We start from the raw sequence: 16,531 nt of genomic DNA, 5'->3' as shown, positions 1-16,531 counted from the left end.
GGGGGAACCCAGGCCCCCCCTCTACTCCGGGTTCCAGCCCAGGGACCCTAATGGTAGCAGCTGTTGGCAGCCAACCTTTCACTGCCAGAGTTGCTACATTTCCCTGGGCCACTTCCCCACAGCTCTCTTGCTTCTCCCTTCTTCACCCTTACCTTAGGGCTCCTTTACTGATGGTTTGAGGGTGTCTTCATTAACCAGCCCTTCAGCCGCACTTCCTCTCCCCTGGCTCTCCTCTGCCTGACTGGAGTGAGCCCTTTTTATAGTATCAGCGGGGCCTTAATTAGAGTCAGGTGGTCACATTAGCTTAATGGCCTCACCTGACTCTTTGCAGGTTAATTAGAGTCAGGTGTTCTCATTAGCCTGGAGCAGCCCCTGCTGTGGTCAGTCAGGGAACAGAAAACTGTTAATCCAGTGGCTAGTATATCTGCCTTCTGCTATTCTGCTGTACCCAACTGGCCTGGGTCCATCACATGTTGAAGAACAATAGGTCGCAATCCTGAGGCACTCAGCACTACACAGGACTGGGCCCATTACTGGACTCGTCCACACAGAACCCATTTAGATAGAATTTAAGACTAAATTGGATTAAATTTTGGAGAAGAGCATCTGATGAATGGAAGTTACCTTACCGTACTCCTGGTGAGAGATGATCAGGGTTAGGGCAGGAGTTGTGGCCATGTGGGCAGAGAGGATGGATCCAGTCTTGGAGATGTTCAGGTAGAAGCCACAAGATTTAGCCATGGGCTGTTCGTGTGGAGACAAAGAGAGGGACAAATCAAAGAAGCAGCTGAAATTTTGGGATTGAGCAACACAGAGGATGGTGATACTCTTCACCATGATATAGAAAGTGGGGAGGGAGAAGGGCTTCGGGGGAAGATCAGGAGCTCAGTTTCGCCCATGTTCGGTTTCGGAGATGACTGGACACCCCCAAGGAGATGTCAAGCAACCAGGCTATTAGTGTGGATGGAGGGAACAGGTCCCAAGCAGCGAGGTAGATCTGTGAGGTGTCAGTGTAGAAATGGTTGCAAAGCTAAGTTGGCAGAAATGATAACCCAGAGAGAGGCTCTGAGGGAGCTGAAGAGGAGGCCTACAGTGGGATGCCCCATGAAGAAGGGGGGGGGGCACGGGAGGTGCACCTTCTGTTTGAGATACTGAGGGCTTGAGAGGTTAGAGAATCAGGAGAGGATGAAATCACGGAAACCCAAGGGGGAGAAGATTTCCAAAAGTGCCTGTCTGATGATGTCAAAGGCAACCAATAGAACAAGGAGGGAAGGCAGAGGAAAGAGAAGGTAAAGGCTGTGAAGGGTTCCACAGCATGAACTTCTAGCTGTGGTTTATTAGATCCCCTGCACCAGTCCTGGCCTGTTGAGAGAGAGAGAGAGAGAGAAAGAAGGGTTTGCTGCTCCAAAAATGAGCACGGATTGAGCTCCTTGGGGAGCTGGAAAGAGCTGCCTGGTCTGGAATGGCCAACATGTTCCCAAGGTTCCCAGTTGGCCCCCATCTGCACTGTAGCTGCTGTTGTGAGTGCCACAGGGAATGCCCTGGCAAACATTGTCTAGTTAGTGAGCTAGACTCAGAACCCGCAGCCAGGATTTGGGACTTGGCTTTAATGAGGATTCAAAAGTCTGGAGCGTTTGCACTGTAGCTGCTGTTGTGAGTGCCACAGGGAATGCCCTGGCAAACATTGTCTAGTTAGTGAGCTAGACTCAGAACCCGCAGCCAGGATTTGGGACTTGGCTTTAATGAGGATTCAAAAGTCTGGAGCGTTTCCGCATGGGGTGTCTGTGCTGGGCTGTGAGTAGAGGAGCCTCTTGGCCAGCTCTCACACGTAGATTCTTGCTGTTGTTTGACTGCACCTTGTAGTCACACCCATTTGTCAGTGCTGGGCCCAGAGAGAAGTAGAGCTCCCTTAACTGTTAACTGTTCCTGTGTGTTGCAGCAAGCTTGCTAAGACCACCCACTGAGGTCTCAGGGACATGGGTATGGTCAGCAGGGGAAGTGGGAGTTGTTTATGAGTCAACGGATTGATTTTCTGTTGGCTTTATAAAGTGTCACCTTCCTCTCTCTGCTCCTCTCCCAAACCACCTCCTCCCCCCTGTGCTCTGCACTAGCTGTTTTCGTGAGGTATATCTTGGCTGGCCATTGCCTCCTCAGAGCACTGTCTGTTGTGTGCTGGGAGGGAGGATGACAGCCATTGTGTACACATCCTCACACGAGGTGAAGGCCCCACACAACTCTGTTCACTGAGTACAGTAGATCCAATTGGACAGTGATGGCACAGATCTGGTCAATACCTCCCTGACATGAGAACTCGCCCTCCCCCTGTGCCTTAGAATCATAGAACCATAGAATATCAGGGTTGGAAGGGACCTCAGGAGGTCATCTAGTCCAACCCCCTGCTCAAAGCAGGATCAATCCCCAGACAGATTTTTGCCCCAAATCCCTAAATGGCCCCCTCAAGGATTGAACTCACAACCCTGGGTTTAGCAGGCCAATGCTCAAACCATTGAGCTATCCCTCCCCCCTCCCCATAATTAATGGAGATATCCTATCTCCTAGAACTAACTAGTGCTATCTACTGGAGCAGGGGTTACACACAGTAATTGTCTTTCTGGTTGTTAAAGTATCTGAATCTCAATTAGATTGCTCCAGTTTGAGAGCTTCATTTGCAAAGATCAATGAACAAAGCTAATATTTTACCAACTATGCTAAAGATTATAACCTTTTCCCTTTCTGTAACGGAATGTAGCAAGAGATGGCAGATGAAGAGGACAAGGAGAGAGACGTGGCTGATAATCAAGGAAATGTAAGTCAGTGTGTTTCTTTCTGCTACTTTAGGTAGAGCATCTTACTGAGAGAAGTGGTGACAGTTCATAATAAATAGATCCACTGTTTGGAGCTAAGTATATAAGCCTGACGCATCTAGGCTAGGAAACAAGAAACCATCACATTAAGCATCATCAGCAGTCTCAGGCTGGTAAAGAAGTACATTTCTGCAGAGCTGTGGTATGGGGAGCAGACTCAGGGTATGAGATGACTTGCTGCATCCTAACGCCCTGTCCCTCTGCAAAAATATCTGTTCCCTGATTAAAGAACAGGAATACTTGTGGCATCTTAGAGACTAACAAATTTATTTGATCATAAGCTTTCGTGGGCTACAGCCCACTTCATCAGCTGCATAGAATGGAACATATAGTAAGAATATATATATATATATATATATATATATATATATATATATACACACACACACACATACAGAGAACATGAAAAGGTGGAAGTTGCCATACCAACTCTAAGAGGCTAATTAATTAAGATGAGCTATTATCAGCAGGAGAAAAAAAAAACTTTTGTAGTGATAATCAAGATGGCCCATTTCAGACAGTTGACAAGGTGTGAGGATACTTAACATGGGGAAATAGATTCAATTTGTGTAATGACCCAGCTACTCCCAGTCTCTATTCAAGCCCAAGTTAATGGTATCTAGTCTGCAAGTTAATTCAAGTTCAGCAGTTTCTCATTGGAGTCTGTTTTTGAAGCTTTTCTGTTGCAATTGCCACCTTTAAGTCTGTTACTGAGTGACCAGAGAGGTTGAAGTGTTCTCCTACTGGTTTTTGAACGTTATGATTCCTGATGTCAGATTTGTGTCCATTTATTATTTTGCGTAGAGACTGTCCGGTTTGGCCAATGTACATGGCAGAGGGGCATTGCTGGCACATGATGGCATATATCACATTGGTAGATGTGCAGGTGAACAAGCCCCTGATGGCATGGCTGATGTGATTAGGTCCTATGATGGTGTCACTTGAATAGATATGTGGACAGAGTTGGCATCCAGACAGAGTTCCTGATTGCGCCTTGAGGAAAATATTGTGCCCCCTTTTATTGATTTAGTAATATGTGATCTGGCTCTTCTACCTACAGACTGCAGGAGACCCTTATGTATGTCTCTCAAAGGGCCACACTCCTTGCTGGCTATCTGCAACAATACAATTAGGAAAGCAGGCTTCGTAGGGCTGCTACATCTCCTCCCCACACAGGAGGGTGTTAGGGGGCAGGAGTGGGCAGAGCATGCACCCATCTCTGTAACTTCACTGGCATGTTGGGGAGTGTATGCTGCCACCGAGTATAGACCCGGTGCAGGTTACTCCCTTTCTGGAGCAGCAAGAAGACTGAGAGGGAGAGTGGGACTCTGCTAGTCCCAATCTTCAGGCCAACACACTACCCCTTTGGTTAAGTAATTGGAATTAGAAAGTAGCTTCCTTGCAGATTGATTAGTTCTGGGGATTGACCCGTGTCTGTCACTGGTTCAAATCCAGCCACATCAGAAGTGACTGAAAGTCATTGCCAGCTGATGGCTGTCTGGTTCATAACTAGTGAGGATGATGAATTCACTTTCAGCACCTACCAACAACTGGCCAAGTGACTGTCCTTTTTTTGGCCTCTGCGGAGAGGTGAAAGGTTAACTGCCGCACCCGGCTGAGCAGGGTTGATGTACAATGGCAGGAGATGACGTAATAGGCAACACTTGCATTTTAATGCTTTGCTACACCTGTTCTGTGGATAAACAGACTATTCGTTCCCTAGAGAAGTCTCTGTCCCTTCTTAGATCAGTCAAGAATTCAGGACAACACTTAAGTACATGCTTAACTTTAAAGTGTGGTTACATTGTATTGATTGTTGAAGTGCTTTCTTGAATCAAGGCTGCAAGGGGAAGTTCTATTCTGAAAAGGGGACGATGTAAAAACAGCGCTCCTTTACCAGCAGGGCTGCCCTAAGTGTGTATTGAGTTAGATCCATTCAGTTTAGTAATAATGATTTACTGCTTTTTATTCCATAGCCTTGCCGAGCTGACACAGATCTGGGAAAGTGAGCTAGAGTCTATTCCAATCTTATCATAGAATCATAGCAATTTAGGGCTGGAAGGGACCCTGAGAACTCATCAAGTCCAGCCCCCTGCACTGAGACAGGACCAAGTAAACCTAGACGATCCTTGACAGGTGTTTGTCCAACCTGTTCTTTAAAACTCCAATGATGGGGATTCTACAACCTTCCTGGGAAGCCTATTCCAGAGTTTAACTACCCTGAGAGCTAGAAAGCTTTTCCTAATATATACCCTAAATCTCCCTTGCTGCAGATTAAGCCCGTTGATTCTTGTCCTTCCTTCAGTGGACATGGAGAATAATTGATCATCATCATCTTTATAGCAGCCCTTAACATATTTGAAGACTGTTATGAGGTCTTCTCAGTCGTCTTTCGGCAAGACTAAACAACCCCAGTTTTTGTTGTCAGGTTTGCTAAACCTTTTATCATTTTTGTTGCTCTCCTCTGGACACTCTCCAATTTGTCCACATCTTTCTTAAAGTGTGGTGCTCAGAACTGGGCACAGTACACCAGCTGAGGTCTCACCAGAGCTGAGTAGAGCGGGACAGTTACCTTCCTTGGCTTACATACAACAGTCCTGTCAATATACCCCAGAATAATAATATCCTTTTTCGCAACTGCATCATATTATTGACTCATATTCAATTTGTGATCTACCATAACTTCCAGATCCTTTTCAGCAGTACTATCACCTAGCCAGATATTCCCCATTTTGTAGTTGTGCATTTGATTAGTCCTTCCTAAGTGTAGTCCTTCACACTTGTCTCTGTTGAATTTCTTTTTGTTGATTTCAGACCAATTCTCCAATTTGTTAAGGTCATTTTGAATTGTAATCCTGTCCTCCAAAGTGCTTGCGGCCCTTCCCAGGTTACTATCATCCACAAATTTTATAAGCATACTCTCCACTCCATTATCCAAGTTAGGAATTACTGGACCCAGGACTGACCCCATGGGACTCCACTAGAAATGCCCTCCCAGTTTGACCGTGAATTATTGATAACTATTCTTTGAGTAGTCTTTCAACCAGATGTGTACCCACCTTATAGTAATTTCCTCTGGACCACATTTCCATAGTTTGCTTCTGAGAATGTCATGTGGGACTGTGTCAAAAGCCTACTAAAATCAAGATATATCATGTCTACTGCTTTCCCCCCAACCACTAAGCCAGTAACCTTGCCAGTGAAGGAAATTAGATTGATCTGGCATGATTTGTTCTTGACAAATGCATGCTGGCTGTTCCTTATAGCCCTATTATCCTCTAGGTGCTTACAAATTGATTGTTTACAAATTTGTTCCAGTATCTTTCCAGGGATTGAAGTTAGGCTGATCAGTCTATAATTTCCCAGTTCCATCCCTTTTTAAGGATAGGTGCTATGTTAGCCCTCTGGTACCTCACCCATCCTCCATGGATTCTCAAAGACAATCGCTAATGGTTGAGAGATTGCCTCAGCTGGTTAGTTCCTTAATTGACCTAGGATGAATTTCATCAGGCCCTGCTTATTTGAATACATCTAATTTATCTAAATATTCTTTCCTTTTTTTTGGCTTGTGCTCCTTCACCCTTGTTAATATTAATTGTGTTGAATATCTGGTCACCATTAAGCTTTTTAGTGAAGACTTAAGCAAAATAGGCATTAAACACCTCAACCTTCTTGATATCGTCAGTTATTAGTTTTCCTTCCCTGCTAAGTAGAAGGACCTACACTTTCCTTTGTCTTTCTCTTGCTCCTAATTTATTTAAAGAACCTCTTATTGCCTTGTCAGGTGTAACTCATTTTGTGCCTTAGTGTTTCTGATTTTGTCTCTACATGCTTGTGCTATTTTTCTGTACTCCTTCATAGCAATTTACACATATTCCCATTTTTTGTAGAATTCGTTTTTTGATTTTCAGGTCATTAGAGAGCTCTTGATGGAGCTATATTGGCCTCTTACTGTTTTTCCTATCTCTCCTTCGCATCAGGATAGTTTGCAGTTGTGCTTCTAATATTGTCTCCTTGAGAAACTGCCAGCTCTCTTGAACTCCTTCATCCTTTAGATTTTCTTCCAAGGGGACCTTACCTACCAGTGTTGGGATTTGCTCCAAGATCTTTCCACTTGTCTTATCCAGAACACCTCGTCCAGTTTTGGAAGAAGACTTATCCAGTTCTCTGGTATCCAAAAAATTCTCTTGACTCCAGCTCATCATTCAGGATACTTTTTTAGGCATGTTACAGCTCTTTGCCTACGCTGGCCAGGCCCAGATGCAGGGCGTTTAGGTACAGGGTGATACCACAATTCCAATTCATGTCACACATCACAGTTTATATACATCTTTCCTAGCTACTAACGTCTATACTTCTTGCATGTAAAGACCAATTGCTTTGCAGATTGTGTAAGGCAAGTTTATAAGTTCAGGGTGTTTCTGCCTACTTTGTTTACTATAAACACACTCGCAATAGTTAGCTGTTTCAGCAGTTATGTCTTCAGGCCTGTTCAGCAGTTGCTTGTTCAGGCACGTCCTGTCTTAAGTTGGGCCTGCTCATGTCAGCTAAACCACACTTACAGTCAGTTGTCTGAGTTTGTTAAAGTCTGCTGTTTTGAAGTCCATTGTCCTTAATCTGCTGCTGTCACTCCTTCCTTTCCCGAGAATCATGAAATCAATCATTTCATGATCACTTTCACCCAAATTCAAATTTCACCTTCAGATTTACAACCAATTTCTCCCTTTTTCTCAGAATCAAGACTAAAATAGCTGTCCCCCTCCTAACTTCTTCCTCCATTTTCTTAAACATCCCCAACTCATTCTAAGAACTTAGTGAAAATTTTGTGTTTTGCCCGATTATTTTTCCAACAGATGTCTGGGTAGTCCCCCATTACTATCAGGGCCTGTGTTTTCGATATTTCTGTTATTTGTTCTAGAAATGCCTCATCCACCTCCTCTTCCTGATTTCCTTTACTGCAGATTCCTACCGTGACATCACCCATGTTTTTTCCCTCTTATTTTGAACAGCATCAGCTGAATTGTATACTAAGTTCCAGACATTTACTCCTGTGGAAAACTATTGGAGGCAATGAGGTTACATAGGGATTGCTAGGGGCCTACTATGGCCTGCCAAGGCCTTTATTAATGGTGAGGATGCATGTTGGAAAGAACCCAGCTTGACTTTCCAATCCCAGTGTGACTTAAATTCAGGGAATTTAATACCTAGAGAAACAGAACACAACTGTTAATAATAATACCAAGCTCTTATATGGTGCTTTTCATTCATAGTTCTCAAAGTGCTTTACAAATTAGGTTAGTGTCATTATCATCATTAGTCTTACTGTTTCCATCTAAGATTTATTTTTAAGCTAATAGTCTGTTACATGCAAAATACTGTAAGGACACTTTTTTCTAACAGTGGGAAGAATTGATCAAGGCAAATATAAAGGTTCCCACAGCAACATGACCAATGTCCCCCATTGCACATCCCATGTGTTTTGTGGGATGTATTTTATGACGTAAACAATGTATTGACACATTGAACCAGGAAAACAAAAATTGCAACTCTGTAAAAACTGTTCAAGTTAAAAACTAAGCTGGCATTTAATTAATTAGAATGAGTGCTGTATTGTGCAGGTATGGAGTGGACGGTGTTGTTTTTGCAGGAGAGCAGTACTTACAGGATCTGTGCATCTAGCCAGGAGAAGGAGTGCCCACTTGAGAGGACCCTGAGCTGTAGCCCTGTCAAATCTGAACGAGAAGCTTTATTAGTAGGTAAGACTCATGGTACAGTATGTCTGCTAATGGCAAGACTGTTGTAATGCTGCCATCCATGCTATATAGATTCAGACTCCATGAGAGATCCTCTCAGGAGGTATTGTAAATGCAGCTCTTCCAGTCTCACTGAATGTGCTTCTTTCCTCAGTTTCATGGACTGCTACAATAGCAGGCCAGGGGTGAAATGCTGGTCCCACTGAAGTCCATGGCAAAGCTCCCACTGACTTCACTGGAGCCAGGATTTCACCCTTTGTGCATTGCTCACGTAGAGGTCTCATGTCATGTACCTAGATCTGTTCTTGTCACCCAATGACACATGCTGTACACTTGTGCACATTGGTACTATGTATGGGATGGTGGCTTTCATCTGATATATTGATATGTTATGCACCTTTGATCCCCTTGCCTACACTCTCCCTGCTGGGCTTTTATCACTTTAGCACTTGCTAAAGTGCAGTTGCTTTGTCACAGGTCGAGCTAGGGCTAGCATCATTCCACTGAACACTCTCCATCTAGACAAGGCCACATCTGCCTCCCTGGGACATATTTTCACATTCCAAACCTCTGAGCAGTTTCAAACACTCTCCATTTTTTTTAAACAACCTGCTACTAAAAAGTTTCCTCCTTTTTTTCCAATTGACAGTGCTCGGAAGTACAGGATAGACAATATATAGTCCTGGACCCAGGACCATGTTTAAGGTCCAAAATCTCATGGACCATAAGTGCTCCTCCATCATAGCAGCTGCTAAATCATGACCCACTAAACTGTTCTAGACTGAATTATGTTGTTAAACTACACTTGCCTTCACGCATGTCCACAGCCTGGCACCTCCTGCTGTGAAGAACCATTAGCCTGTTCTCACATTGGAATTGGGACACCAGGAAACGTATAATGAACTTACGTTGATAATGTGATCTCTTCCTTCTCTGCATTTGCTCTATTTACACAATAAAGTCTGAAAAAGTACTGCAGGAAAACTGAGCTCCCTGCCATGCTGATCCAGTCCTTTACTAGTTAAAGCATCTGGGATGCATAATCATTGAGATTAACAACTTTTCATTTGAGGAAGGAAATCCACCACCACCACTTCAGAAGCATGCTAAAATTCAGCCAACTGACCACTCTCCAGCTACCACCCAGCGCCACCCATGCTGGACTAACTAACTAAGAAGTTCACCCAGGGTCGGTCGCATGACAGCCAAGATACTAGACCCTTACCAACAGGCTTCAGTCCAGTTCATGGAACAGAGACCATGCAGTGAGATGATGTTCTCTTGGCAATGAACAAGGGCCACACAGCCAGACACTCAGATAATATGATGAGAAGAGCCTTAAAGTTTTAGACAGAGCAGAACTGACTCACTTACACAATCTGATTCTTGGATCCCATGGTGCAAAGGGGCTGGAAACTCAGTAGATCTGGCCAGCTGGAAATTCACCTGGTGTAGAGGGAGTCCCCACGTGGTATATTCCAGTGTACTTAGGTATATTCCTATGTTGTGTCCCCAGCTCCCCTAGTGCTCCCCTGGTGTAGGGGCAATGGCCGACTTGCCTCTGTGCCGGTTATTCCCAGCTGCCCAAAAGATCTGCTGGGGACGTAGGCAGCCAGGTATAAGGAAGAATAACCCTAGGGGCTGATTCTGCCTTTGGCCAGACCCGGGCCCAGGGGAGAGTAAATGTGATGTAAAACCTGTTTTGCCACCCATCACCCTGTGCTAAGCAGAGCTCTGTCTGCCTCCAGAATCCAGCCGTTAGATTGTATCAAGCTCAATGTTATTGGCTACTTTAAAAATGTATTAATATGTTAATTTCTGTTGTATTGACACTGTTAATCATAACTCTAGCTTTGTCATGATAATTGCTGACAAATATTTTGATCATCAAATCAACTTGTCATCTCAGGGTAGCTCCAGAATTGAAGCTTCCATTTAAAAGATCTGCTTCTAGACCTCATGGTGAAGAGGAACCCTTGATTACACTCCTTTTTTTCTTCCAGTATTAAATGAGATTGGTTCCAAGACCAATCCGTAACCTCCCTCCCATCCGATAATTCACCTTTCAACACAGCGCGTTGCTTTTTCCCCTTTAGTCAATTCTTTATCCACCTTACAATTCTTGGACTAATCCCCATTTTCTCTATTAATAATCTCCCAGGTGGTACCATGTCAAATGCTTTACTGAAGTCCAAACATATTATTTTTACTGCATTTCCCTTATCTAAAAAAATCAGTTCTTTTCTCAAAGAAGGAAATCAGGTTAGTCACCCCCTTTTCTGTTTACCTCATTAATTTAATTATTCTCTTTCACAATTTGTTCCAAAGTCTTGCATGCTACTGAGGATAAGGACATAAGAATGGCCATATTGGGTCCAACCAATTGTCCATCTAGCCCAGTGGCCAATGCCAGATGCTTCAGAAGGAATGAAAGCAAAGATTTTGGAGCATCTGATATGGTTGTTTTGTAATTTTTCATGCCCAGCAGTTTTTGTTGATAATTTTACATTGTTATCACTCGTTTTAGAAATACTGAGTTTAGACATAATGATGTTGAGTCTTTCAAGTTTCCCTGTGACTGAGACAGTCTTAAAAAGAGGTAATGGGCAGCTCCCAACCCAGGTCCTTGACAGCAGACTCTTGACAGAACGCTGCTTAGCTGCTCTCAAAGCACCTGCCAGGAGGAAAGTGGAGGGTGCTGCCTTGTTAAAGCAATCCGGACCCTCAGGGCATGCCCAGCCCTGCTTTCTTCCCAGTCCCAGTGAAACCCCCAATCTGGCCCCGGTTCCTGAGGGAAACTTTCGTTTCCTTCCCGGGGAAACTGCAGCTTTGAGCCCTCAAACCAGCCCATCTCCCCCTGCACACACCCTGTGCTCCCCCTTGCACATTCTGTCCCACCCCAAATCTGTTCCTCCTTTCCCCCATGCTCCTCAGGAATAAACCCCATCCTCCAAATCCTAATTCCCTCTGAGCTGTCTCCTCCCCACAAATCAATTAAAGTCAACTGCAGAAAATTTCCAAACTGCTTTCCTAGGGGTCAATCCCAAAGAGTTAAAGTCTGGTATGTAGAGGACCATGTGTCTCTGGGTGGGAGACAGAATCCTAGGGCTTGGGTCTCATGGGCCTGGGCTCATTTTGCTTCTGGTGCTGTGGGCGCTGCTTCATGGATATGCTGGGGGCCTGTCTGCTTCATCTACCTGCTGCCTGCTTGCTCTGTTGATGGTCAGGTGGTGTCTGCATGGTCAGGTGGTTTCTGCTCCTGTCGGGCACAGCCAGACCTGCCTTCATTTGGTTCAGCAAAATGTTTGGGAACTAATGTGCATACCTGCCACTACCTCCCTTCTCTTTGTCTCTCCCCCTTCTCCCCCTTTGTCTCCTTCCACCTCTTTGAGGGCCCGTCCTCCTCATGTTGATGCAGACCCGTTGCTGCATCTCATAGTGCTTCATGTTGCCCATTGCAGGAGCTTCCCAATCACTTTGAGAGTTGTCTGTATGGGACTGAGGGATATTGCTGTCTGACAAATTTTAGTCTCTAAGGTGCCACAAGTACTCCTGTTATTTTTGCGGATACAGACTAACACGGCTGCTACTCTGAAACCTGTCATTGCTGTCTGAGTTGCTGCCCAAAGAAATGCTTTGCTCCACATTACATTGCAGCACACAGGCCAGGACCCAGCACAGCGCATGCAGGGAAAAGCCCTGCATGCAGACCGTGCAATCTTGGTGCTCTCAGCTGAATCACAAGAATGACCCCTGCCATGTTATTTCCCTAGGTATAATTTCAACATTTCTTCATGTTCACCCATTTGGAGCAAGCATAGAGTACATCTGTTCCTACTTACAGCGGCTCGACACCAAGGTAGGTGTACTGGGGTCTCGGTCTCTCTGGGCAGACTCAGATGGGGAGGAGGGTCACTCTCTGTCTAGGCAGGCCAGGAAGGTGGTTGTCTTTCTGTGTGGTTGGGCAGGGGTCTCTTGCCCTCGCTTCCCAGAACCCAGGCCGCCATCTCCTTACACCCTGCTCTGGCCGGTCACTGACAGCTTCAGCTGCCACTTCTTCCCCATCTCCAAGGACCAGCTCTGGGTGAGAGAGACTGGCCGGAATCTCCATTCCCTCCACTCCACTCCTAGCAGATCTACCAGGACCAGCTGGGGACTCTCCCCACTTCCTCCACCTTCTCACTGGAGAGACCAGGACGTCTCCCCCCTTCCCCTCCCACTAGAGAGACCAAGACTGGTCAGGACCTCTCCGCCATCCCCTCTCACTGGAGAGACTGGGAATGGCTGGGACCTCTGCACCCCTCCCACCTGAAAGACCCCTCAGACCTGGCTCCTGGCTTCCCAGAACCCCGGGTCACCATCTCCTCATGCTGCCTCCTCCCCTTCTTCCACTTCTGGGCTCACTCCAGAAGTTGAGATAGCAGCTTGGCGAGGACATTCACGTGAATTTGTAGTAGCATCTAGGGCTTGGTGTGGGGAGCCCACACTTGTTGAACACCTGTCCGTGCCCTAAAGACCTAGCAATCTAGGTTACAACAGAGCAGAACAGGTGGATGGAACAAACAAATGGAGGGGGAGAAAGGTGATGAAAATAAGAGCTAAACAGGCAAGTTGTAGCACAAGGAGCATGAGTCATTTGTTCTGGCTTCTGTTTTGTGCAGCATCTCTTAACCAGTTTCTGATGATGTCTGGCAGTTTTTCTCTCTTACTCCATGTCTTGGTTTGCTTAATAGCCTTAATAGTGAGGGACTTTGCCAATGGCTTTTGAAAGTCTAAGTGAATTATGTCTTCCTATTCTTCTCTATCCACTATTCTATTGACTTGCCTTTATGGTCTGTCCCTGGTGTACAGTATCATGTTCATCAAGGTTGTTTTATAACTCTCTTTTTAATTAATTTGCAGATAATTTTCCTGACTGGGAAGTAGAGCTCATTTTTCTGTATTTCTAAAGGATCACTCTAATGCCTTTTCTAAAGATGTATACAGTATTCACTCCCCTCCAGTTCACCAGTGTAATATCCCGTTACAGGATAGATCATGTATTTTTGATAGCAACATAACCACTTAATTCTTAATTTCCCTCAGCTACCTTGAGAAATACCCTCTTGTCCTTTTGGCTCATTACCATTTCTTCCAGTGTTTTCTGTTTGGACAGCTCAATCTCTAAGAGAGCCTCACCTTAATTACTTTGGAATAGATATCTTCACATTATTCTCTGTGGCAAAGACTGAGGCACAGAAGTTGTTTAGCTTCTCTGCAACTTCCTTATTCTCCTTGTTGTTCCCTTAACTTCCTCGTGGACCTGCTGATTCTCTTCCAGGTTTTCTGCTGCTGATTTAGTGAAAAAAGTTCTTGCTATTTGTTTTTATATCTTAGACTGTTTGCTTTTCAAATTCCATCTTGGCCTTCTCATTTCCTGCTTGTTTTGCTTTCCTCTTAGCGATGGTGGAGCTGGATACCGGCCTGGCCTGGTGGGGATGATGATTTTCTGTCTCGGCAGACACAGAGGTGGATGGGTGGAGGGGAGGTTTGGAGTATCTCTCTGGGTACAACCAGCCATTGAGGGGATAGTGATGGGCTTCCCTCTGGGTATGTAGGTCTGACCTTTTGTGTGGGGTGGGGTGACTGTGTATTCTGGCCCTGCTGCGTTGGTGGTGATAGCAGGGTGTGTGAGAGCGTCTCCCTTGATAAGCCCTGTGTGTCAGGTGCTGCCTCTTGGTAGTCAGGCCTGGTGGTTGGAGTGGAGGTCGAAGCTGGATGTAGGGTTGGGACTGGGCCAAGGGTGGCGCTGGAATCGAGATCCGGGGAGTCGGAGGTCAGAACTAAGATCAGAGTCTGTGGACAAGCCACGTAGCTGGAGTCCAGGTGCAACCCTGGGGTTGAAACTGGGTGGCCAGAGTCCAGGGACAAGCCAAGCTGGCGTCCAGATACAGGCCAAAGGTCGAAGCCGGGCATTCAGAGTCCAAGCATCCAGGGAGGGCCAGGAAGCGGAGGCAAGGCTGGAGCGGGTTGGTAACAGGGCTGGAACAAGGTCAGAGTAGGGCAAGGACAAGACTGGAACAGGGCTGGGGCAGGAACAGAAACAGGATCAAGAGCAGGCTGGGAGTCTCTAGAGTATGTTCTCCTGCTACCTCACAGTGTGGTTCTTGGCTTGGTAGGGCTGTTGCACAGACTGATCTGCAGCTCTGGTGGGGTTGGGGAAATAGCTGAGCCAGGGGTTATCTGACCCAGACTTGGCTCAGGGATAGGTTGCTGCCGTATGCAGGCTCTGTTGGAAGGGTAAGTCAGTTGCTGCATGCCTGAGTGGTGACTCACCTCATCTCCCTTGGACAGGCACATGTTGAGCACTGTGGAGTTACACCGCAGCTTGCTGCTCAGTAAGTGTTCACATAGACATGCCCTGGGAGTCCAAGATGCCCACTTGTGTCGCTTCCTGGATGGCGTCCAAATTATGGTCAAGTCACATCTAGCCCAGGGAGGTAACAGCCCAAGCTCTGTAACCTTTACAAGATGATGCTGTCGCAGATCCACGGGGTCTGTTCTGTGTTCCAGCTAATAACCAACAAGACCTTTGGAAGTGACCCCTCTCATGGCCTCAATGCTCTCCGTGAGAATTTGCAGCCGCAGCAGGCAGCCTTCTCGAAACAAGGCGACAGTGTATTAGGCACCTGGCTACATAATCTTAAAGTCCTTAGGTTAGCAAAGAGAAACAAAAGTTAAGACAGAGTTCAGCCTGGCCAGTGCCAGGCCAGAGCTCCCTGGAGCCATGCTGCCACTGAAGCCATCTTGGTTCTCTGTCTCTGTCTCTGTGCCTTTGTCACTCTGTCCCAGGTGAGTGTGTGAGTCTCTGCAAAGGCCAGCTCTGAGCCCAGCCACCTGACACCTTTCCCCTTTGTTTTCCAAAGGGTGGAGGGAAAATCACCTTCCTCTTGGTTGTTGGTTGGTAGATGTGAACAGCCTGGCCATTGGGATTCCCGTTGTTTTTTCGGACCCTCCCTTGATATGGGTCAGTTTCAGCCAGTCCTTTAACGATGCATTCATACCACCCCACAGATGAGCGGGGAGCGTGTCTGCTTCCCTGTGGAGCCAAACACTGCCCCGCGGGAGCGCGCAGCCCCGGCCCAGGGGAGAGGGGAAGGCGGGGGAGGGGCCGGCGGCTTGCTGCGCTCGGCCGGGCGCTCCGGCCTGGGAGCACGGACCCCGTGGCTTGCCGTGCCAGGAGAGTGGGGCCATGTGGCAGGGTGTGCCTGGGCACACCCCGTGCACACGCCTATGCTTCTGTCCCCCTGCTCCTGCGGGGGGGAGGAGGGAGCGGAGAAGAACGGGCCGGGCCAGGCAGGATTTTTAATGGCACGCTGCTCGGGCAGGCAGCAGCATGCCATTAAAAATCGGCTTGTGTGCTGTCTTTGGCACGCGTGCCATAGGTTGCAGACCCCTGCTCTATAATGTGTGTTTGGGAGGTTGATAGAGAATATTCAACCTTGAAGGGGAAGGCAGTAGTGGGGAGCCAGATTTTCTTTGCCTTAGATTGTAATATAGTATCTAATGTCTCATGTCCCCCTGATTGCCTTTCATGACTCTCCTGGGATGCCGTAACCCTCTGGTTGAGGCGCACTGCTTCACAGGAAAGGCTACAGAGCTTAGCTCACGAGTACCATCAGTCAAACCAACAGAGAGAGGTGAAGTGATTTGTTCAAGGCCACACAGCAGGTCAGCTGCAGAGCTGGGACCAGAACTCATAATACATTACTCCATAAGAAGATAGCTGGAGAGTGAATCCTGAACTACAGTTCTCCCAGCCCCGAAATGTGCTACTCTGTGCTAACCTAAGGGCTTTCCAGTGCTGCATTCCAGTTGACTAATAAACCCTACTCTTGTTTTGAAGAGGCTGTCGGGTATCACTGCAAATACTTA

The 16,531-nt window shown here is 46.4% G+C and overlaps 1 protein-coding gene across 1 annotated transcript in view; it reads left to right on the top strand.

The window, feature by feature from the left end:
* Window positions 1-16,531, top strand: part of ENOX2 (ecto-NOX disulfide-thiol exchanger 2) — a 132,587-nt gene that overhangs the window by 114,961 nt on the left and 1,095 nt on the right. The window contains exons 12-14 of the mRNA XM_065410746.1: window positions 2,750-2,806; window positions 8,512-8,620; window positions 12,391-12,476. Coding sequence (XP_065266818.1) covers window positions 2,750-2,806; window positions 8,512-8,620; window positions 12,391-12,476 — 252 coding nt within the window. The remainder of the gene's footprint in view (window positions 1-2,749; window positions 2,807-8,511; window positions 8,621-12,390; window positions 12,477-16,531) is intronic.

Source organism: Emys orbicularis, chromosome 9, assembly GCF_028017835.1.
Source record: "Emys orbicularis isolate rEmyOrb1 chromosome 9, rEmyOrb1.hap1, whole genome shotgun sequence".
NCBI lineage: Eukaryota > Metazoa > Chordata > Testudines > Emydidae > Emys > Emys orbicularis.
This window is presented reverse-complemented; position numbering and strand designations above follow the sequence as displayed.